Source organism: Centropristis striata, chromosome 1 (assembly GCF_030273125.1).
Source record: "Centropristis striata isolate RG_2023a ecotype Rhode Island chromosome 1, C.striata_1.0, whole genome shotgun sequence".
Taxonomy (NCBI): Eukaryota; Metazoa; Chordata; class Actinopteri; order Perciformes; family Serranidae; genus Centropristis; species Centropristis striata.
Window position 1 is genome coordinate 19,073,938 of NC_081517.1, and position 23,582 is coordinate 19,097,519.

Genomic DNA, 23,582 nt, shown 5'->3' on the forward strand with positions numbered 1-23,582 from the left:
ATAAAAAAAAATGTCCTCAAAGAGTATCTCAAAACTGTATTTGAGTAAATGTACATGTGTTGTACATCAGAACATGTTGGCTTTTTGTCTATCCAGTGACACTAAATAAGTGACTGTTCTAGTTATGGTTTGAGTTGTGACGTGTGAAGGACTTTTTGATTGTAGAAATTCTCAGCTGTGAGCCAATTAGGTGCCCACATCCCAGTAAAACCACCACTGGGTGCTGTCAGTGTCCGAGCAGCTGCTCCATTATTCATTGAGCGGCTGCAGGATTTTTTCTTTTAATGATATCATGACAGCAGTCTGTCTCTCTGCTGCTCAGCTTTTGGCCACAAATTAGATGTGAGCTTTTCAGCCATATAGAAATGTAAAATTTTACTTTTGCATTTCCTCATAAATACTGTTAAAGGTTCTGTTTTCTTTTTGCTTTTGTGTGAGTCTTGCTGCATTTTAGAGATGTAAAAGTTGACCTTGATGGGTCTAGATTGTGCATAACTTAAATAACACTTGCATATGCATCAGTTACCTCTCTGAAATTAGGTCATTTTACCACATTGGAAGTTTGTTTAAGGGGCGTTCTAAACAATGTTTGCGGTTCCTCTTACAACACATTTATTTTATGTTCTGTACTGCAAATGTACACATGCAAACTCACTCAATCTGATATCTTGCACACATGTAACACACACCATTTCACACAGAGATCACACTCAGCTTGTGCCACTCATAGTAGCAGCAGCAGCAGCAGCAGCTTTGTGTGTATGCATGTGTGCTTGTGTGTGTGTGTGTGTGTGTGTGTGTGTGTGTGTGTGTGTGTGTGCATCTGTGAGTGTGAATGCAACTGTGAGGGTGCGTCAGAGGAAAAAGGAAGTTGCGGGATGAAGTTAAAAGTCTTCGACACAGTGCAGCTCTGCAGAACACCCACTACGGAAGAAAGGCAGAACGAGAGCGCTGAAGTCTGACAATGAGATAATGAAAGGAGGAGAACCTCGAGAAAGAAGACATAGAACTGCCAGGGGAAACTGAAGGTGAGATCTGATTTTATAACTTCTCCTACACTTACACACGGATAGAAAATTATTAAGCTTTCTCCTTGAGTAGCGGCTTTTTTGATATTTTGCTGGGTTTCAACAAGGCCGCTTCAATATTTCACTAGATTGACGGCGTGAGAGTGGCTGCTCATTGTTCACTGAAGGCCGACAGATTCTCTACTGATTTGGTCTCAGATTTTGGAAAGAAATCTTTAATAATTTTAATATCCAGGTTCTAGTTTACTAAGAAAGTTAAGCTGTGACAAATGAGGTTTAGAGCTTCTTTATTTGTGTAATTCAGGGGCAAAAGTTATCACGCTTTAATGAGGTTGTCTCTTTGTGACTTAATAGTAAATACATTCTATTCAGTGGGAAATTCATATAGAGAAACCATGTTTTTGGTTTCTTGTGAAGCTAACTCGTCTGTGATTGTCAGGAGAGTGTGTTAACTTAAAATCTGACTGACTGATTTACTGTTAGTGGGTGTTGTACAGAACAATAGTGATGACTAGTTTGTGAATATTTTGCCTGTGAGGATGAACATAGTGTAATAAAATTGTGTCTCACATCCTGCCTATCTATGGATCTACCAGAAAACAAAGATGGAGTTGTGGCGGCAGTGTGCGATGTGGTTAATCGACTGTCGAGTTCTTCCTGAGAACCACCGGGTCACATGGGATGGCGCACAGGTAAATCAGCTGTGTCACAAACAATACGCACACCTGCACATGAACACGCACCCTGTCTCAGTTCCTCAGTCTGACTTTGTGTTTGTGTGCTGTGCCAGGTGTGTGATCTGGCTCAGGCTCTGAGAGACGGCGTGCTGCTCTGCCAGTTGCTCAACAACCTGCTGCCTCAGGCCGTCAACCTGAGAGAGATCAACCTGCGCCCTCAGATGTCCCAGGTAACACACACACACACAGACACACAACCCTTTTCCTGATCCATTTCCATAGGTCATTTCCATAGTGACCAGGAGGCAACAATGAAGCCCACAGGCCATCCGATAGGAAAATACGTTGATCTGTATCTGTTACACCAGGGGAGGGAAGAGGTGTAGAGAGAGGAGGGGATGAAGAAGAACAGACAAAGAGAAACAACTAAAAGTACTACACTACTAAATATTATGTTGTTAAAATCAGCCCTATCTGGACAACAATAAAATACATCTTACATAAATGCATCAAAAAGTCTAATACAATGATATATTTAGAATATGTGAAACAATCTGGGTGAGGCCATTTTGCATAACGAGTACTTTTACTTTTTTAAGTACATTTTTATGCTGATACTTTTGTACTTTTACTTCAGTAAGTTTTGAATACAGGACTTTTACTTGTAGTGGAGTCATTTCACAGTGTGGTATTAGTACTTTTACTTAAGATTTACTTAAGACTTTTACTTAGGATCTGAATATTTCTTCCACTGCTGGTCATTATGTTTTAACTGCCTTCATTTAGTATTCATTCAGTCTGAGAACAATGGGAAACACAAGGGTGGTACTTTGTGTTGAAAGTGGTGGAGAGAAGAAATAAATGAAAAAACAACAACATTTAAGCAGTCTTCAACATAATGTGATTTTAGGCAATGTAAGTGGGTGCATTAAAAAGGCATAGCTCTATACAGAGTAGGGCTGCAACTAATGTATTATTTTCATTATCAATTAATTTGATAATTACTTTCTTTCTTTATTAATTGTTTGGTCTATGAAATGTCAGAAAAAAAATGTCCACCCCAGTGCCAAGCTCAAACCTAAACATGTTCAGTTTAATCTGATATAAAACATTAAAGAGCAGGAAACCTCTATATTTGAGAGGCTGAAAAATGCCATGGAAAACTTTGAACAGTTAATAGATTATTATGCGTGATTATTATCATGTCCACAACTCAAACTAATTGTCACATGAAGGTTTTTGGGTCATATTAAAATCAGTAGGCTAGAGGAAAGATTTTTTTAAGTGTATGTTACCTTTTTTTGGACTATGCACATGTATTTCTGATATATTTACATGGCATTGTATGAGTTCTTATGGTACAAATGAAACTCAAAATGTTTTTTTGGTGGTGCAAGCTTTTCTCCAGATCATTTAAACAAATAATGCCTTTAAAAAGTGATGGGGACAAAAATCTTCCATTTCAACAAGTGGTGGAGACATGTTCCGAGTTTGTGAAGGGGTAAAACAGTGGGAAAACAGCGGAACTCGCTCTGTCAAAAGGTGACAAAATCTGCCCACCAGCACCTCTAAAGCCACTAATTTTTATTGTGTGTATATATCTGTTGTATGCTGTTATATCCAGACCGTTTTCTCACTCAAGAAACAACACAACACAGAACCCCCTGTAAAATGGCAAATTCACATTTTGTTTTTTGTGCAGATTAATCAACTAAAATAAGCGATCTTTACAGATGCTGGTAGGCAGACAGAACTAAGACCCCCCCAGATTCCAATCTTAATGCTAAACTAAGCTGCTGATTACCATAAAAACCTGAGAGTGGCATTGAATTTTAAACAATCTTTTTCTGAAATGTCCTGGGTTCAGATCATGAACTGTCTTTTTGCCAAATGTCTTGATGATTTTAAGATATCATGGCAACTGATCCACAAGCACTCAAGCAAACTGGATTGAAAAACATAATCTGGCAGAAGTAAGAAAAAAAAGGTTGACTTGTGTCAGAGTGGACAGAGAAAATTAGAAGTCAGGATGTGAGATGAAGAAAGAGAATGAGAGAGTATGACAAAGACGAAGAGATAGGCTGTCACATGATGTCGAGGGAAGTCCTTGATCATGTCTGATAGGTGGGATGTCTTAAGTGTGTGTCTGTGTGTGTGTGTGTGTGTGCAGGGGTTAATGTGCTCTGACACGTGCATGTGAAACTCTGGGAACTCCCGTGAGGTCAAGAGTGGTTAAGAAACATCCGGTGATTAACAGAAGATGGGAGTCCACTGTGACGTGCACACCCATGCACACACACCTGATGATATTACCCAAGTAGAAAATCTTTCTCTGTGCTATTGCACCACAACACTACGCTGGCAGGGGATGTATTTCGGCCTGTGTGCACCCCTGACAGAGTGATGTGATGTGTTGTGATGTGTGCAGCAGTATCAGTAAGAACTCAACGTTTCCCCTTTTCTCAAATTAGAGTTCCGCATTTCCCACTGCTGAACAGACAAGAGAGGCAGAAACAGCAAGACACAGCAGCTGGTTCAGGAAGTTATGTAAAATGGCATATGTCTGACCACCAAGTCAGTCATGTCGGTGCACTGCGCTCATTGTGGTTCCTTTGGTAGTTATATTTTAGATATAAAAGTCTGCGCTTCGTACTGCTTCTTTTAGTGTTCAACATGTTTTTGTGTTGCTTCATAGCTCTTCGTGTTCATGTGGTCCGTGTGGTTCAACAGCATTTACATGCCCTTTGATATAAACAGCAACCTTAATTTGGTATCTGTGTCCTTTAATGTGAGAAATAATCTGTTCATTAGACAAACAGTAGTGCAAAAGTGATGATTAACAATACTTTAATCATTTATGTGATTTGTAAATAGCAGAAGTGGATGTATATAATGTGTCGAGAATGTATGTATGTATGTATTTTATATTCTTTATTTTGTCTTCTATATCTATTTGCTTATTAATTGATTTTATTTTATTAATTAATTTCTTATTCTTATAATGATGGATGAAGGAAGCATGGAAATATGGATTGGATTATATAAATACTCACAATAAACTGATAATCTGTTGATCCACTGATCATTTCAACGTTTGTGGTTGCTTTTAGTTCTTGTGTCTGAAGAATATCCGGACGTTTCTGGGAGTTTGCCAGGAGAAGTTTCATCTCAGGAAGAGTGAACTGTTTGAAGCCTTTGACTTGTTTGATGTTCGAGACTTCGCAAAGGTATTAACCACCAGATCTATCTATGCCTGTCTATGTCTGTGTCTCTATCTATTTATCTGTCTATCTATCTATTTATGTATGTATGTCTGTATGTCTGTATGTCTGTCTGTCTGTCTGTATGTCTGTCTGTCTATTTATCTGCTTGTCTGTCTCTCTGTCTGTCTATCGATTTATCTATCTGTCTGTCTGTCTGTCTGTCTGTCTGTCTGTCTGTCTGTCTGTCTCTATGTCTATCAATCCATCTGTCTGTCTATTTATTTATCCGTCTGTCTATCTATTTATCTATCTTTTGGTCTGTCTGTCTATTTATTTGTCTATTTATTTATTTATCCATCTGTCTATCTATCCATTTATTTATTTGTCTGTCTGCCTGTCTGTCTTTTTATCTGCTTGTCTGTCTCTCTGTCTGTCTATTGATCTATCTATCTATCTGTCTGTCTGTCTGTCTGTCTGTCTGTCTGTCTCTATGTCTATCTATCCATCTGTCTGTCTGTGTGTCTGTCTGTCTGTCTGTCTGTCTGTCTATACCTCCATCCATCCAGAGTGAAACACATGGTTCAACCATATTCTAGTCATTACGGTAGAAGCCAGAAGCGTGAACACACTCCACACTGCAGCTTGCAGACACCCACACAGCCCCAACAGGAAGTAGTTTGATGATTTTTATATTTGAAGCGGCTGAGTGAACGAATTAATTCAGTATCTCACAGTTCTCTTTCACTTTCGGTGCAGTGCAGCCGCAGCACTTTGGTGTGAACAGCAGGAGCGTCGAAATATGTGATTGTTTGATTTGAGTGTCTAAAGAGGAAGCAAAGTCTTTAAGAACGAAATGAGTCAGCAGATGTTGGACCTCAACTTTGCTTTGTGACAAAACTATTTGTTTAGTTTACAGTGTTAAACTGTCACTGAGCTTCTCGTTTCATTTTACTGCTTCCAGTCAGTCAACCAGTACAGTAAAATACCGTAAACACACAGAGGTGGTCTTATCGGAAAAGATCAGATTCAGATCCTTTACTTAAAGGAATACTTTACTTGCAAAATCACTATTTTTATATCAGAAACTCACTCTGTGCTACCCTGAATTCTTGAAGCAAGGCCCCACAGAGAACATTTTGATGAATTGAAGTAAATGGGGGACAAGTTTCACAATAGCAAAACATGCATTTAAATTTTTTCATTGAGCTCTTATCTAACGCTCCAACAGAAAGCTTACAAGTGTATTTAAAAAAAAATGTCAAACTGTAACTTTAAAGTGTGTTTTTTTGATTCCAAGATTATTGTAAATCAGTCCATTCAATTCTCAGAATGTCTCCTACAGACTTTCACTTCTTGGTACATCTTTCTTTCTCCTCTTTGTCTTGAATTAAAGTGGAGTAGACAATCATACAGAAAGAGTTTAGCAATACTGACTGAGAAATACTAGAGAAATACACTATTTGGACAGCATTGTTATTTTATACCAACCAAAAGTGTCACGACAGGCCCACCTCCTTTTGTTTTTGTATCTTTGAAAGAAAAGAACTTTAGTTTAGAGGCAGCTTTTGAATTTTTATGTGTTTCTCAGTGCAACTCTGGAGAAAGTTTCAACTACAGCAGAAGTCGAAGGTGATTTTGGAGAGGGAGAAGTTATAAAACAAGAAAAAAACACATAAGTCCAGATAGGCGGAGGTATTCTAGTTCACTAAAACCCGTTATTTCAGAAAAAACTGTTTAATTTGGACGACAGCGTGACATCTTTGGGTTTTCTTTCTTATCGCATCTCTCATGAAATTGGTTATCTGGGATCATTCATCATGATAGTGCAGTTGTCAGTCAAACCGTGGTATAAGAGTGAAACCAGGTCAGAGGATTATTCAGCATTGAAAGATTTCCTCTCTGCTCAAAGACGACTGACTATGTTCTGTGTGTGTGACAGGTTATAGACACTTTGTCCATTCTCTCTCATTCATCCATCGCTACACAAGGAAGAATCCAGTAAGTAATGAAAAGTTCCTTTCTCTGTTTTTTTGGGTTACACCTTAATATGTGCACACCCTTTTTAGCATTTTTAGGCAGGATATAAACATTAAAAGGGCCCATATTGAAAAATGTATCTTATTTAAATTATAAAGCAGGTTAATGTGCTTCATAAATACTGTGAAATCATAAAACGCTCAATCTGTGTTCAGCAACAGTGTCGGGACTTCTGTAAGGTTATGATGTTACAACTTACTATATATAGACGATTTCAGGGGAGTTCTGAAAGGTCGTCATTTCTGTGGCAGTGTTTCCCTTCAATATGCAATGAATAAATGCAAGCTTTCCAGAGAAGTGTACAATTTCCTAATTTTGCTTTTACTTGATGTGAACCTATACTTGTCCAGGAGTGGATGCACCATGGTTATGATGTGTAGAAGGTGGATTGTGTCCATAAGTCCATCAGTCTGACATTTTTGTAGGATTATACTTACAAAATTAAATTACGAGACAGCACGACTGGAAGCTTTTTCATATTCTGAATAAAACAATTAAAGAGTTGAAGAGTTGCTGAATAAATAGCCAGGCTTACTGGTGCATTCAAAACAACTCGACATGAACACAGCATACCTAAGTGAGAAAGTTCAAACTCCACCTCTGAGTTGCTGCCTGTGGCTGCTTCATCCTTTGCCATTGTGCTGGATACAGAGGTTAAATTATTGTAAGTTTAGGCAAATTTGGTAATATTGGTCATACAGCGGGCAAAATTATTGTACAAAAATAATATAGTATTCGCAATACTGATAGTGAATCAAAGTCAACTTTTTTAGCCACCACATAAATTCATATATTGATTTAAAATTACACCTCACAATGAATGTCTAAAATAGACATATCACATATATATCACACAGGAGAGGGCCAGTTTGGGATCTGGTTTGAATCCTTTCAAATCCTGAATTTCTCTCCTAAATGCCTTGTCAGTTGTCACTCTCTATTAGGGTTGTCACGATACTAAAATTTTCAACTCGATACCGATACTCAGGAAAATATTCGATACTCGATACCATTTTTGATACCACAAGGATAAAAACAAAGACCCCAAAATTATTAACAAGAAAAATGCAACATGTAAAAATTAACAGAACCATAGGTTAAATATTTATAATAAAAACAGTTGTGCAAAAAGAAACCGCAACTCTCATTACAAGTTTCAGGTCTGAGGTAGTGCAAAAAATAAATAAATACAATAAACAATAACAATTAGAACAATATTTTGAGGTTGTATGCTGTGCACAATATTAGGCAAGCCTGATTAAAAAAATAACAATAACTTAACTTAAGTGTTCCTTCCTTGGCTATGCTTTACACACATAAGAATATGGATACTATCGATACTTTTGAAAATTAGTATCGTATCCAGATACAACGTTTTAGTATCAATACTTTTTTGAGTATCGATACTTTTGACAACTCTACTCTCTATTGCTCTGCCTTTTAGCTTATTTTTTATTGTATTGGACAAGTTTTTTCTTTTTCTCTTTGCTGTTCCCAGAATCAGCCATAACCACAAAATATAACGTCAAAGAAAAATCTTGGAAAATATGAGTTATATTAAACATAGACCCTTATTATATGCCTGCCCTAAATTGTTTCGTCTGATTTTGTCCGGAATGGGACCCTCGAACAGGCATCAAAAATACCCGTAATAGTAATAATTAATAGCCAGTGGTGTCAAAAGTATTCAGACCCTTTACTTAAGTAAAAGTACTTATACTACACTGTGGAAAAGTCCTGCATTCAAAGCTTACTGAAGGAAAAATACTGATGCTGGTAGTATCAGCATCAAAATGTACTTAAAGTAGTAAAAGTACTCGTTATGCAGAATGGCCCCACTCAGATTGTATTATATATTCCAAATATATTATTATTATTATTATTATTATTATTGATGCATTTATGTAAGCAGTATTTTTCTCTCGAGATAGGGCTTATTTTAACTACTTATACTTATACTTGTATGTGGTTTAATTGATAAACATGCATAATCATTTTAAATTGATCATATTTTTTCATGTTAAATCTCAACCTGAAAATAAACTAAAGCTGGCAACTAAATGTAGTGAAGTAGAAGAAAAAAGTTACATACAATGGAAATACTCAAGTAAAGTTCCTCAAAACCGTAATTAAGTACAGTACTTGAGTAAATGTCTGTCTGACTGTCTCATTACCAGTTAAAAACTCCTTGTATCACTTGTTGTTATCACTTGATAAAATATTTATGTGACACTTCTCCACCTGTAGGCCTTTTCCTTTGGAAGGATGCACTCAAGATGATGAGATCTACAGCGGCCTGTCTGACAAGATAGAGTAAGTCTTTTTCTGAATAATGATAGAATAATATCCTTAAGGATGAATATGGGTAGTTTTAAAAACTGCATGTCTATTGTGGTCATTTGTTGTTATTGTTATTTTGTGAAGGTCAATACACAAAATATTATTTTTTACTGGTTCTGCAAGTGAATTATATTCCACTTGTACATGAGTTAGGTGAATATACTTACTTGAGCATTTCCACTCTAGTGCTCCTATTTGAGCAGTAAAGTGAAGAGACGTGTCATTTTTAACGTCAGTTGGTATTTGTAAACTCAGAGTCAAGATTCAAACATGACCCCACTAATTATTAATCTATGGTATTTCCTAAAGGTACTGTGAAAAACAGGACAGAGTAATTACAGTTATAGAAGTATCCATCATGCACCAGTATCATTAAGCAACACATTGTCTCCCCGACGCCTACACAGGGGTTCTGTAGCAGACTGTGACCTCTGACCTCTTCGTAGAGTGAGAAAATTATGTTCTCTGCTGGAGTTTTAATGAAGACAAGACACACACTGATGATAATGTTGTGTGCATTTATCAGTGACACTGTGGACGAGGACGATGACTTGTACGACTTTGTGGAGGACGAGGAGAACGAAGGAGATGAGATCTATGAAGACTTGATGAGAACAGACGAACAACCTGAAACTGTGAGTGAAGCTCAAACAAATTTGGGAGTTTGGGCTGTTTGTTGGCAGCTTTGACAATTTAGAGTGTTACAATTTAAAATCTGAATTGAAAATGAGCTTTCAATTTAAATTTTCAAAATTAAATGCAGAATGTGTGAAATCGGTGGCCTTAATTTGTTACATTCCGAAAAAAATATCATGTTTAAAAAGAAGAATTTGAAAATATGAGTAACAATTGTCAGGGAATAAAATGAATGGTCTGCTGATCAAAACTGTATGATGTTTCCAGGGCTTGAAGACCAGTTTTTTTTTTAGTTTTTTTTTAATCATGTTTTTAAAAAAAAGGAAAAAAACCTTAGTTTTAACCTTAAACCTTAGGGAAGGCAGCATTAAGCTGGAAGAAGGCGCCCCCCCATGCATAAAAAAATTCAGGCACAGGGCTTCAAGCCCTGTGTTTCAATGACACATAGCCTTCAGTACTGGAAAAAAAAGGTTACATCTAATATTCTGACCTTAAAATATAATTGAAGGCTTAAAGTCTTATTGAATTGTGGATTTGGAGAATCACCCCATTGACTATGGTGGCTGTGCAGCCTAAATCAATGGTTCACAATCATGTTGGCTTGTTAACCCTTAAAATGAGTTTTTACTTGAGACCCCTTGTCACTGGTTGCATATAACTTCCAGTTAACCAGAGAATGACTTTGGTTTTTTACTGTACTTTTTTAGAAATCTTATAGTAAAATTCTTCTCTAATTTGCAAGAATAAAAGCTAAAAATAGAGAACAGTCTGAAAAAACATATCATTTTATGTATCCCGTTAATTATCTCGCAGTCCCTCGGATTGGGACCCACTGATCCAAACCACCGAGGGTTACTGTACAGATAGAAACTACTTCAAACATTGACTTTAGATAGCAGCCCAATCCAAGAAATATATTAAATGTAAATGTCACCCAGCTACATAATTCATAAAAGCACAATCTGGCTGTGAGACACTACGACTGCTGGTGTAAATGAGGCCTCAGGAGAGTCTGGGGTAGAAATTAACAGGGCCTTAAGGGAAAAGTCCCAAAGAGGAACCATGTGTGTGCACATCTGGGCAAAAATGTTCAGGTGCAAGTCAAAAATACATATTTTACAGAGCACAAAGGAGGTCTGCACACTGTGCCAAATAAATAGTTTGTTATTTTTCTCTTTTTAAGGGAACCTTTCGATCTACAAGATGTTCCTCCAGCCTTCCTGATTAATGTGTGTAGATCAGTTGAGCCTCACAGTGTGCAGTCCTCCCTTTTCCCCTCAGGGGGGAAAAGGCCAATTTGTAATGGTTCCTGTAAAAGAAAAAATGTATGCCTTAATGGGAGTTCTGTTTCCACTGTGATCCTTGTGAGAGAAATTGAACAATTTCCTCCAAAAATTCTAATTGCAGCCTGAAATAGCAAAAAATACTTTAAACACATAACCAGTACAGCAAGAACAGAATGCCAAAATGCCAGAAACAAGAACATAAAGGTCTACCTCTAGTATTCTGCACCAAGAATTTAGGTCAAAATGAGGGCTGCAACTCTGGATAACTTTCATTATTGATCAATCTGACAATTATTTCATAGCTCATTTGGTCTATAAACTGCCATTAAATTGTGAAAAAATACCGGCCCCATCATTTTAACATCCAAGGTGATGTCTTTGTATGTCTTGTTTTGTTGCTCCAAAACTGAAATATATTCAGTTGAAGAGAAAAACAGGAAATCTTTATATTTCAGAGGCTGAAAATAGCATTTTCTGCCATTTTTGCATAAATGTCTCGATTATAAAAGTAGTTTGCACATTTTTCTGTTGGTCGACTAATCAATTAGTCGCTGCAGTTCTAATCTCAATGCTAAAAATGGTTGCATCCTTTACAGTTACCATTTGTATCATATGTAAACATTGAGATAAAGAAAATATACCCTGTGGTCTGGTCTCTTCATGCTTCATTGGACATGTTTTGTGTGTTTCTGCAGCAGCAGAAGACCGGCGTAGACAAACGAGAGTGCTGCCTGCAGGAGATCAGACAGACGGAAGAGAAATACACGGACACACTGGAATCTATATTACAGGTGAGCACACGTTTACAATCTGATGAAAGAAGATCCATGCATTTATACACATACTGTATCAATCACACATACACATCACAAACAGGCATTTATATGGATATTTAATGAGAGAAAAACAACCTTTTTGTGCAGCACTTTATGAAGCCTCTTCAAAAGTTTCTGCAACCCCCAGACATGGAGAGTATCTTCATCAACATAGAGGTACGGGAGGAGATTATTTACACACCTGGTCATGTTTGCATTCATGTGTTTAGCTTCATTTACATGTTTTCTGCATTTGTAGGATTTGGCTGGCATGCATCGTCTTATGTTGGAGGAGGTCCGGAGTTCCATCTTAGATTACGGAGCCAAGAACCTGTACCAGGTGTTTCTGAACTACAAGGAGAGGCTCTTACTGTATGGTCGGTACTGTAGTCAGGTGGAAATGGCCACAAAACACCTGGACAAGCTTTCGAATACAAGAGAGGACATCAGAATGAAACTGGAGGTGAGGAAGACACACATGCTAAACCTTGATGCTTTCAAAGTCGCTTCCCCAATACTGTCTAGAAGATAGAAGTACAGAGGATGTGGGATTTTGCACTGAACAGCATTTTTCACAAAGGTATGAAATCGTTTCCGATAGTTTAAGGTTTGGATTTGTGCCAAATTCAGTCTGAATTAAAGGTACAGTAGAATCACCGTGCATTATTTCTATGCCTCAGTTAGGTTGGACAAATACTAAAACTTTTTCAAAATGTGTAATACAAAGATTAATAGCTGATCATGTGTGGTGTTTGCGGTGTCATGTCACTGTAGTTTTCATAATGGTGGTTTACATGCTGAGGAATCTTTTTTTTTTACAGTAAAACACTTATCCAAGAGGGAAGAGAAGTGATGCCACAAAACATCCTCTTAACATGTCCATGGTTTACTGCAGATATGCAGACATTTACTTCCTTCTCTCTCTCTCTCTCTCTCTCAGGAGTGCTCAAACAGAGCAAATAGTCGACGATTTTCTCTCAGGGATTTACTCATGGTCCCCATGCAGAGGGTCCTCAAATATCACCTGCTGTTACAGGTATGTGTGTGTGTGTGTGTGTGTGTGTGTGTGTGTGTGTGTGTGTGTGTGTGTGTGTGTGTGTGGCAGTGAATGTACCTACGCACAGTTAAATTGTACTGTACATAGGTACAAGTTTAAGTCTTTTGTTTCTCCACTGCAGAGAGGGAAAATTTATTTTTTGGTTTAAGTCAATTTAACTTTTAATTAATTGCTGATTCTCCTTTCAATTAATTTAATATTTTTAATTTATTTTGAATAGTTTTTAAGGTTTGGAATATCAGTTTGTCTTTTATTTATTATCTCTGGGCCTTTTCAAAAATATCAAATTATAAAATGTTAAGATTAAACTCCACCTCAACCAACTACAACAATAAAACTCTGCTTTTGCATGAATACACAGTAATAACTGAGTACTTTGATTATTTTTATATTTTCCTGAATATACAGTTACTTAAGCAACATGGTGTGTAGCTGCATTCAGCTCATGCATGTTACAGTTTGTCTATAATTGATCTGTTTGTGGCTGCAGGAGCTGGTGAAGCACACCACTGACTCTACAGAGAAGGACAACCTCCGTACAGCTCTTGATGCCATGAGAGTAAGTGTGCATGCATATTTGTTTATGTGAGATACAAACTTTAGGGAATTTAAACTTTAATTAATTAATGTGTTTGTGTTTGTGTGTGCTTGCAGGACTTGGCGCAGTGTGTGAATGAAGTGAAGCGAGACAACGAGATCATCAGACAGATCACCACCTTCCAGTTGTCCATAGAAAACATGGTGAGGTCACATGTTTCACTTCTAATTTCTTTTTTATTTGAATGTTACTTTCCTGGTCATCCTAACTCTCCTCTGCTCTTCAGACTCAGTCTCTAGCTTTCTACGGTCGCCCAAAGATCGATGGAGAGCTGAAGATCTGCAGCCCGGAGAAAAAGTCTAAGCAGGACAGGTGTGTGCTGTTTATATCTCTATATCTCTATATATCATCATCAGTATCAGTTATAAAATGACATTAGCTGATGGCGGTGGTTGATGTTTATCTGATGTGTCTCATCAGTTTTGTGCTGTCTAAATGTGTTGATATACTGCAGTCGTAATTGAACAAGTAGTCCCTTAAAACTGAATATTTCTGGCACGTTTCCCTTGCACATAATGAGTAATAACAACAAAAAACTAAATAAATAACAACAAAAAAATAATTTTATTGGTATTAACCATTTGCCAAAGTGATATTTTAAACATTATATTGGCCCAGAATCTCATAATAAATATATCCTTATATTTTTCATGTGTTAATCCCATATATCTGTTGTGTCTGTTGGTCAGGTATGCATTCCTCTTCGATAAGGCCATGTTTGTCTGTAAGAAGAAGGGTGGAGAGACATTTGAGCTAAAGGAGATCATTGAACTACAGCACTACCAGATACGAGACGAAGCCACCGGGGAAAAGGACAATAAGAAGGTCGTTCGACTACTGTGTAACACCCATTATAGCAGACAGTGCATCTATATTAGGCCCCCATGAAGCTAACAGTGTGTGTCTGTGAACAGTGGTCCTATTTGTTCCTTCTGCTGGACTGCTACGGGAGGTGTGGATACGATTTATTCTTCAAAACCAGAGAACTGAAGAAGAAATGGCTGGAGCAGTTTGAGATGGCTCTGTGAGTTATCACACACACACATACACACACACATGGAAATACACACACACAGTAAAAGAGTCAATGCAGTAATCTAATTCTGCAAGAAAATACTGAGTAGTGATTTGGTCTTTTTTCTGATCAGTTATTGGCTTTTATTAAGCCTTGTGTTGTAAATGTTACATCTGATGATGAACATAGCATCATTTTTATAAGATTATTCGAAATAAATGATGCACAGTCTTCTATAAAGTGGCTTTTTTTTTACGATAATAATGGATTAAATGACTGTTTAATGTGGAAGGAGTTGCTCTTAGTGAGAAACTCACAGAGAATTATCACCAGACTCCTCCTCTACTCCATTCAACTTATTTTGTTGTTGTTTTCTGGGCTGCAACTTTACTATTTTGGTTCTCTCTCAGTGCTCCCGTTGTGTCATTATTAAGGTGCAGCAGCTAAAAACCCCTGTGCATTACCTGCCCAGCACAGAACAGCAGAAAGAAAGGCAGAGCCAGATATTACCCTTTAGGAGTTGGTAGAGACCAAAAACAGAGCTAAAACAGAGCAAAAGTTTGACAAATTTAAGTTTTCACTTCCTTAAAGTGGTCAAGTACTGTCAGTCATGTTGGAGTGAATAAACTTTTTTGTAATCAAATATTTATTTTTTTTAAATATCAAGTAAATTATATCATGTAAAATACACAAAACAAAATCAATTGAAACAGAATCAATTGTTCAACAGTGAAGCCAATGTAAAAGTGCCTTAGGCCTGCAATCTCTCTAATGGCCAGCAGGGGACACTGGCTGCAAAAATAAGTTAGATTGTGTTGAAGTATACGAGAAAGTGACCCTACACTTCTCACTTGATTTTTACCCCAGTAGACATTTCCTGATGAGTTTATAGTCTCTGCCATCTTCAATACAGCATCATTATGTAAATTATGGTCCCATTTGGAGTAAAATAGATGATAAAACAGGGTATGCTCTAGGGCAGGGATGGGCAACTTAAATGCTGGAGGGGGCCACAATTTTTCATCACAGGGCCACATATAGGACCGTGCACTTAACCAGTTATGATGAAACTGCAATTTTAAATATGTTTACAGTGCAGTACCTTAACACAAATCAATGCTCAAATGCATCTATAACAGTATAAATAGGAATACAAAAGGTTTGAAGCAAATACAAAATAACCACTTACTGTGATTTCTTTTTTATCAGTGTAAGAACAGCAGACCAACATTAATTGCAAGTTGTGCAAATTGTGCATTTTTACACTGCACTTTTAAGATTTCATGCTCAGATGCATGTAGTTGTACTGAGGGCCACTTCAAGTGAGGGTGCAGGCCGTATGCGGCCCCCGGGCCTCCAGTTGCCCATCCCTGCTCTAGGGCATGGCTGCCTGAACTGCTTCAAAACCGTCGTACACAAACCACTGTGTGACATCACAGTGGCTACATCCACTTCTCTTTTACAGTCTGACAACGGAACTGGACACTCACTTTGGACTCCTGCCGCTTTTCATGTTGTGTTTATGAGCAGCAGTTTTACTGATTGCTCAGCCTAATAGGAAATGAACAAATGAAGATTTGCTGATTATGTTATTTGCCATCTGCACTGTGTTGCTGTTGCTCTCGGTCTGCAGCCTCCAGAATACCAAATAGGAACTTTTTTTTTTAACATTTACTAAAGTCAGACTACCTGCCAGTGAAAACCAAACAGCTTTGTGAACACTTGTTATCCCAGCATTGTCAAAACAGTTGTATCTGATGTTTGCAGGTCGAACATGTGTCCAGAAAACTCCACGGCCAACAACCACGACTTCCAGATGCACTGCTTCGAGGACACCACCTCCTGCAAGGCCTGCTCCATGCTGTTAAGGTGCTTTTCTTCACTCGCTTTTTCTCTCAAAGTTATCTCTCAACTCCAATGTTGTTGTTTTTTTAAGATTTGTCCACTGAGGCTGAATCTCTCCATCTGTTGTCTGCAGAGGGATATTTTTCCAGGGCTATCGCTGCTCTCGCTGTAAAATGGCTGCACATAAAGAGTGTTTAGGCAGAGTCCCTGCCTGCGGGCGAAACTCAGGTCTGTGTGTTTGTGTGTGTGTAATTAAATACTACATCTAATTAGTGTAATTATCATGAATAAGCATAATTGTCATTTCTCTCACATATATTTTCTCCTTCCAAATTCAGATCATGCTGGAATTGTAAGGAAGGTAAGGCCATGTTTACTTTCAGCATTTTCGTATTGAATAAGGACTCTTTCCCTCTCCCTACACAATTTTTTTACGTCACTTTTGCAAATAGATAAAACTTGAGGTGCAATTTTTCCGATTCTTCTTTTTTTTGTTCCATCAGAGTAAACAAACACAGAGATCCTCCGGACATGCCAGCGTTGGTAAGAAATAATATGTTTTAAACAGCAAATTTTTTTGGAGAAAGGAGAAGTGATGACTGGTTGCTCTGTATATTAGGCTGTAGATCAAAAAGGCTGATGTTGGAAGGCAATCCAGGCACTCCAAAATATAAGAAAAAATATTCAAATAAGGTAGGAAATAGAAAAATGCCTTTATTATAGTGGCTATATTGTTTAAAAAAGGAGTGTCTATTTGCACCCAGGTGAAAATAATCACATGGCAGCTTTCCTGCTGTTTCCACGCTGTCAAGACCCTGTGACACTAGGATTGGTCTGGGTCGTGCCTTATGTCCTTCTGGTTTAATGTTAACATTAAAAGTGTATGGAGGGTTGGTGTTTCAACTGCCTGGTTAGCTCAGGTTGGAAGTCATGGGGCCATCAAACCCGTGGCTGCAGATTCAACTCTCCGCTGTGCAGCAGAGATACTTTATTTTGTTCAATTTATTGTGGATTGGTGGGAAAATGGTAAAGGTTGTTGATTGGTTGCAAAACTAACAGGTAACAGTAACTTATATGGCCAAGGCCAATGTGTGAATATAGTGCTCCTTTCTCATGTTCAAGCAAAGATGACTCATAATAGGTAGAAATGAATATTTCTGGATGTAATAACTCAATTTTTAATACTTATAAGGTCACTTCACCTAAAAAGTAATACTTTATACTGTTTATACTGTTGGCTACAGACACCTGGGTGCAAACAGCATTTGCCTTAGAAAACAAAACAGCAGACTTCCGGTTGAAACATTAATATATCGATATTTAATGTTTTAGCCACTATAGTAAAGGCTTTTTAACATTTCCTTGTTTCATAATTTTCCTCATATTCTGGATTATTTGTGTTGATCTAGCATTTATCCTACTTTGAAAAATCTTAAAGTACACCCGCCTTTTCAATGTCATGTTTGCTCTCATGTTCAAGAATAAATGAAATATTTCTTGAAGTAAAAGTTCCTGAATAGCGAGTGATATCTCACCGTCTCCTCTTTCTCCTCCTCGCTCTCTCTGTCAGGATTCCCTAAAATGGAGGTGTGTCAGGAGTACTACGGCCTGCCGCCGCCCCCCGTGGGCTTCGGCACACCCCTCCACCTCTCCAAAGGCGACATCATCGAGCTGTCCCGGGCCGACCCCGACCTGCCTTGGTGGGAGGTAATGTTAAAAACCAAAACAAGCGTATAGGCTCTGCTCTCTGAAGACTGAGGGTGGTCACACACCTTTTCATTGTGTTTTTCAGCCTGGCTTCCTGTGGGTAATGTGTAGGTGTGAGATGCTTTGGTCTCTTTCAGTCTCTTTTGTCATTTTCCTCTCTACATCTCGTTCCACTTCTTTCTTTGAGCAGCACTCATACCTCCACTGTGTGATTATTTAATAGGTTTTGAGTTGGACAATAAATCAAACTCAATGGCTGAATTTCATATATCTTACTTGAACAGAACTGAGACACTCTTTTATTTATATTACAGTTATTTTATTACTATGGTGTCAAAACGTCTGCTGTGGAAAGTCCTATCAGATGACATTTACATTGTTTTTAATCATTTTTCCAGGGTTTGTAGGTTGATGTGTGCATTCTCCACTGTTGAATGATGGAGCAATTTAGATTTTCTCAATTTGTTGGTGCATTTAAGTGTTTGTGGGGGATTTCACGAGTCGACATTTAAGATTTGTCCAACATCATTGGATTCAAAATTTTAGATTTGGGTTACTTTATTGTCCATTACAGTTGCATAGAATGGAAATTTGTCTTTGCCTCTGACATGTATGACAACACAAAACAATACACAACCGTTTATTTTAATTTAAATGATTCACTTTCTGTGGGTAAAAAAAATCAGCTAACTTTCTCTGCAAGTGTATTTAAAATGAACACAAATAGAGTATTTCTTTGTCTTTAATGATCATTAATTAAATATCTCAGAAAGATTAGATATCACCTTGGGCACTTATGATGGGCATTTTTCAGAATTTTTATAAACATTTCAGGCAAAGGATTAACCAAGTAACCCAAGAAAAGAATCTGCAGTTTAATACATAATGAGATTAATTGTTGCTTACAGCCCTGTATGTAACCCAGATGTCTGAAGTTTTAACCTGCCACCTGTTATTAACCTGTACATGAGGATTTTAGATCATCTCAGATAAATTGCTGGACATCTAGTAGCTCATGTATCACTTCCTCTAAAAGCAGGTAAATATCCCTTATCAAACAAAGGATTAGTGCATGATCTGTAAAACCAGCAGAGACACTTATCTAAAACAAATTCTTAGTAATTTGGAATCTTTGTAGTAAAGCCTACAAACACTGGCCTTGTGCTTTAATCTGTCCTAATGTTGAACTGGTCGATCCACAATACTTAATTAAGCTTTTACTCTCAAACAAAGACTTCACAGATTGCTTATTTGTTGTTTTTGTACTCATAAATCATCTCTTCAGTTGTTTCGAGCCTTTCTCAGTAATCCCTGCATGCTAATGTGGTGTGAATTACCTCAGGTCGATATCAACTCCATATGAGTCATTTGTTTTAAGGTGGTGGTTTGTTTATGAGTTACTTGATGATTCATTTATATGTTGCAATGACTGCTTGGTCGACCCGGTTTCGACCATGTGATTTACTTTTTTTTCACTATGTGTGTCTCTCAGGGAAGGAACCTGACTGTGGGTCAAATGGGATGGTTCCCTTGCCAAAAAGTCCAGCCCTATGTCTCAGTGAGTACGATCCACAAGCTCCTAAACAACAGACGCTCTCTAAAAATTCATAAAAAGTGTTCAAAACCTGAGCACAAGTAAAACAAACACATGACAGACATATTCTGTGCAGCAGTTTGTGTCAGCTTGCACACATTTGCTCAATTTAATGTTCTGAAACCAGCATTAGCAGTGTAAGGAAGTGAAGAACAGTGACCAATATAACCACAAACCTTTGTTTTACATCTAACCTCAGTGTGATCTCACCTTTTCCCAGAGGCCAACTCCTGACCTGTCTGCCTTCAAATGGTGAGTACTGACGGTAACTAGGTGAAATAACCCGCTCACTAAACCCCCTGTAAAACCTCAGAGCTACAGCTATTTCTTCCTGTACTGCAGAGCACTGAAGCAGAGGGGTTTTTTTTTTACATCACAGAGCTGAGAGAGGAAGCACTAATAGCCTTAAAAACAGAAGCACATACTGAAATGTGCTGCCAAAAAGAAAAGAACATTGGGACAAACTGTTTCTTTGCGACACTGATTTTTATCTAGCACCTCACATCATTGTTTTCTATGTATAAAGTAACCTTTTAGTTATACGTCTGTCCCGATACTACCCATGATAATAGAAGTTTCCTACTCAAAAGGACCCAAACTGCTGAAAATAACAATAAATAAAATCAAAAACAGTTTGTAAAATCACATGTATTGTCTCTAAAGTTGCCATGTAAAGGATTTGAAATGACATGGTGCCACCTGGTGGTTACACAGAGTATGACACTGGAATAAAAAAAATAAAACAAAGTAACACACTGATTTTCACCCACATAATTTTGCTACAGAAGAAAAAAAATTTGTGCCAGGAAAGTAATTTAAAAGATGCGGCAGTCACATAAAAAACAAACAAAAAACAACTTTAGTGACTCTAGCTTACGTCCCTTTATTTATTAACATTAATAATTAGTACATCACACTAAATAAATTGTTTATTGATCAATCAATTAAGCAAACTTTATTCGTATAGCACCTGTCATACAGGTTAGTGCAGTTCAAAGTGCTTCATAGATGATCGACAATAACAAGACAGAAAGTGTAGACCATAAAAATCATTAAAAACACAAAAGCTATGGAGACCAATGCACGCAAGTCAATAAAAATGTAATAAAAATATGTAAGAACTTTAAGAAGTGTAATGGTAGTAAAACTGAATGGGAAAAAAATAATAAAAAGACTAAACAAGAATTTAAAAAAAAAAGGACTAGATTAAAAAATACTTGAAAAAATTAACAAAAAGACAAATCAAGGTACATTAAAATTGGTAGGAGGGATAAAAATATAAAATAACAGAAAAATAACAGATAAAGTAAAATTTTACAGCATAAATAAAGGAAGTCAATAAATTAAGTCTATGAATCATTCTTCTTTAAATGCTTGAACACACAAGTATGTTTGTTGATGTATTTTTCAACAACTGTAACTCTCTTGTGAACTCATTAGTAGAGGCTGCTGCATAAAGGAATAATGAATGACAATATAATAATATACGGTTGTAATGCACAATATGTATTTCTGGGAGCTGACAAACTGCTGACGAATACTGTACATTAACAAACACTTAAAATGTCCTTATAGCTATGTAAGATTCCATTAAAGTGTGTTTTTAGTGCTAAACGTTTTAATTTTTATTGAAACGGACACTTTGGTAATTTGTTATTTCTTCTTTCAAACATTTACAGTCTTGCTTTATGCAGATAATAATGTTCGCTCTGTGCTTAAAGGTTTGCAGGGAACATGGACAGAACAGCTGCCAAAAACCTGTTGCTGTCACGGTCTGATGGAACGTTCCTCGTGAGGCAGAAAGACGGAGGGGAATTCGCTATCAGCATCAAGTAGGAGAATTTTATCTGAAAAAATGACATTTTATTTTGATTTGATAGATTAAAGATGTCCTCCCAGCAAACACTAACTTGGGTTTACAGGTCAAAATATGTTAAGGTTCAATCTGGACTAAATGTTATTAAACAGTAACAATATGTGGATTATATAGCTCCACGTTAAAATATTGTCATTGAAATGCTGTTGAAACAGTGATTGTATGTCACTGATTATTCATCAATGTAATGACAATTCAGCAACTTTTGTTGAAAAAAAACTAAACTGTAAAAAAATGGGGAAAACTAGCCCAGAAAAAAACATGTGTCCAGCTTGTTTCTTTAAAGAGTTTCAGCTTTTTTTGTTTTTAATGTTAAAGAATGAAATCATTTTTTGACCGATTACGAGACAAAACAAGCACTTTGATGACACAGTGGGCTTTTGCAATACAGTGATTTATTGAAAAATAATCTGCAATTTAAATGTTAGTGAAAATAATTGTTGGTTGCAGTCGTTTGTCTAAACCAGAAGTAATTTATATCGAAGGATGATAATATCAGATGAATTGTTGGATTTCTATGAGCTCAGGTATCACTTCCTTTCAAAAAGTCCCCCTTCTCAAAAATATTATTTGTAAACAATCCATAAAACCATAAAGCCTTTAATCTTTGCAGAAGTGGAAAGTCTGTTTTCCTAATGGTCAGAGGAGCAGTGACACCATTAATCCTCTGAGTTCTTTGTGATTCCGAACAAATAGTTTAAAAAATAAATAAAGCCCAAACACTGAACTTCCCTTTAATGTTGTTAATCCAGAGGACTTGCTTCACTGTTATCTCTCTCTTATCCACCACCCTCTTTCTGCTCTTTCAGGTTCAACATGGACATCAGACACATAAAGATCACGTCAACTGAAGGCCTGTACCGCATTAATGAGAAGAAAGCATTCAAGGGTTTAATCGTAAGTCTAACAAACCTTATCCAGCCAAAATAAGAACAGAAGAAATACACTAAAACTGCCCATTTCTTCTTGTCAAAACCATATTTAACATTCATCTTTCCATGCTCTCCTCCTCCTGTTAATGTTCTTCTCCGTATGTTAGGAGTTGATTAAGTTTTACCAGCAAAACTCTTTGAAGGAATACTTCAAGGACGTGGACACGACGCTGCGTACGCCATACAAACAACCGGAGCAAAGCAGCTCGCCTAACAACACGCCGAACACCACTCCAAACAGCACACCAGGTTCAGTACACCTCTGTCACTTCACTTAAGGGAAATACACTTGTTTTCTTGCAGTCAAATTAGTAAAATCAAAACAATTATTATATATCAGTACTGTTGATCTTCTCATCAAACTCAGCAAGAAAGTTTATTTCTGACTATAATAACCATTCTTTAAAGCTTATCTGTGTTGTAACGTGTCCGACAGGAGGCAGCATGAGGAGTTTCGGCGTAGTGAGGGCCAGGTACGACTTCTCGGCCAGGGACCGCTCAGAGCTGTCGCTGCGAGAAGGAGACACCATCAAGATCCTCTCCAAGAAAGGCCACAGTGGATGGTGGAAAGGAGAGGTGTACGGCCGGGTGAGGAAGTAGTAAACTTACAAAGAAAAATACTTTTCCAGGTTTTGAGGAGTCTTGTCTGACCTGCTCTGCTCCCGTTTCTCCAGGTGGGGTTCTTTCCAGCCAACTATGTGGAGGAGGACTACTCTGACTACTGCTGACGCAGCTCCACGTGAGAAGATGTCTTTGTGAAACCCGGTGTCCATCGATTGCATTAACCCATGTGCACGAGTGTGGCTGTGTGCGTGTGAGAGAGATGCTGTTGCTTGTTATCTACTGACTGTCTGGTGATGTGAATAAAACTTTTTTGTCAGCTGACTTGATGCAAATCTGATTCATGTCCAGTTCATACAAGAGGTGCACGCAACC

At 37.5% G+C, this 23,582-nt stretch overlaps 1 protein-coding gene across 3 annotated transcripts; it reads left to right on the forward strand.

Moving 5' to 3' along the window:
* The first annotated feature begins 849 nt into the window (after positions 1–849).
* Positions 850–23,522, forward strand: LOC131972037 (proto-oncogene vav-like). Of its 3 annotated transcripts, XM_059333774.1 has the most exons (28): positions 850–1,028; positions 1,625–1,720; positions 1,819–1,935; positions 4,816–4,932; positions 6,848–6,906; positions 9,193–9,258; positions 9,812–9,920; positions 11,903–11,998; positions 12,131–12,199; positions 12,282–12,485; positions 12,963–13,058; positions 13,570–13,638; positions 13,734–13,820; positions 13,904–13,989; positions 14,367–14,502; positions 14,592–14,701; positions 16,460–16,561; positions 16,671–16,765; positions 16,876–16,898; positions 17,041–17,080; positions 18,108–18,244; positions 19,737–19,802; positions 20,038–20,090; positions 21,560–21,670; positions 22,524–22,611; positions 22,754–22,895; positions 23,083–23,234; positions 23,321–23,522. In XM_059333774.1, exons 2-28 carry the CDS (start codon positions 1,634–1,636, stop codon positions 23,372–23,374), a joined length of 2,571 nt encoding a protein of 856 aa, XP_059189757.1. In that variant the 5' UTR covers positions 850–1,028; positions 1,625–1,633; the 3' UTR covers positions 23,375–23,522. The 3 variants fall into 3 exon arrangements, with proteins under 3 accessions (XP_059189757.1, XP_059189776.1, XP_059189767.1); XM_059333793.1 differs by having other exon boundaries at positions 850–1,720; positions 20,059–20,090; XM_059333784.1 differs by having other exon boundaries at positions 850–1,720; positions 11,906–11,998.
* Positions 23,523–23,582: the final 60 nt, after the last annotated feature.

Bases quoted from the DNA above. Each gene is read 5' to 3' on its own strand.
- LOC131972037 (XM_059333774.1), top strand. From the start codon at position 1,634: ATGGAGTTGTGGCGGCAGTGTGCGATGTGGTTAATCGACTGTCGAGTT. The intron at 1,721-1,818 runs GTAAATCAGCTG...GTGCTGTGCCAG, and splicing joins TCACATGGGATGGCGCACAG to GTGTGTGATCTGGCTCAGGC. The intron at 11,999-12,130 runs GTGAGCACACGT...CTTTTTGTGCAG, and splicing joins CACTGGAATCTATATTACAG to CACTTTATGAAGCCTCTTCA.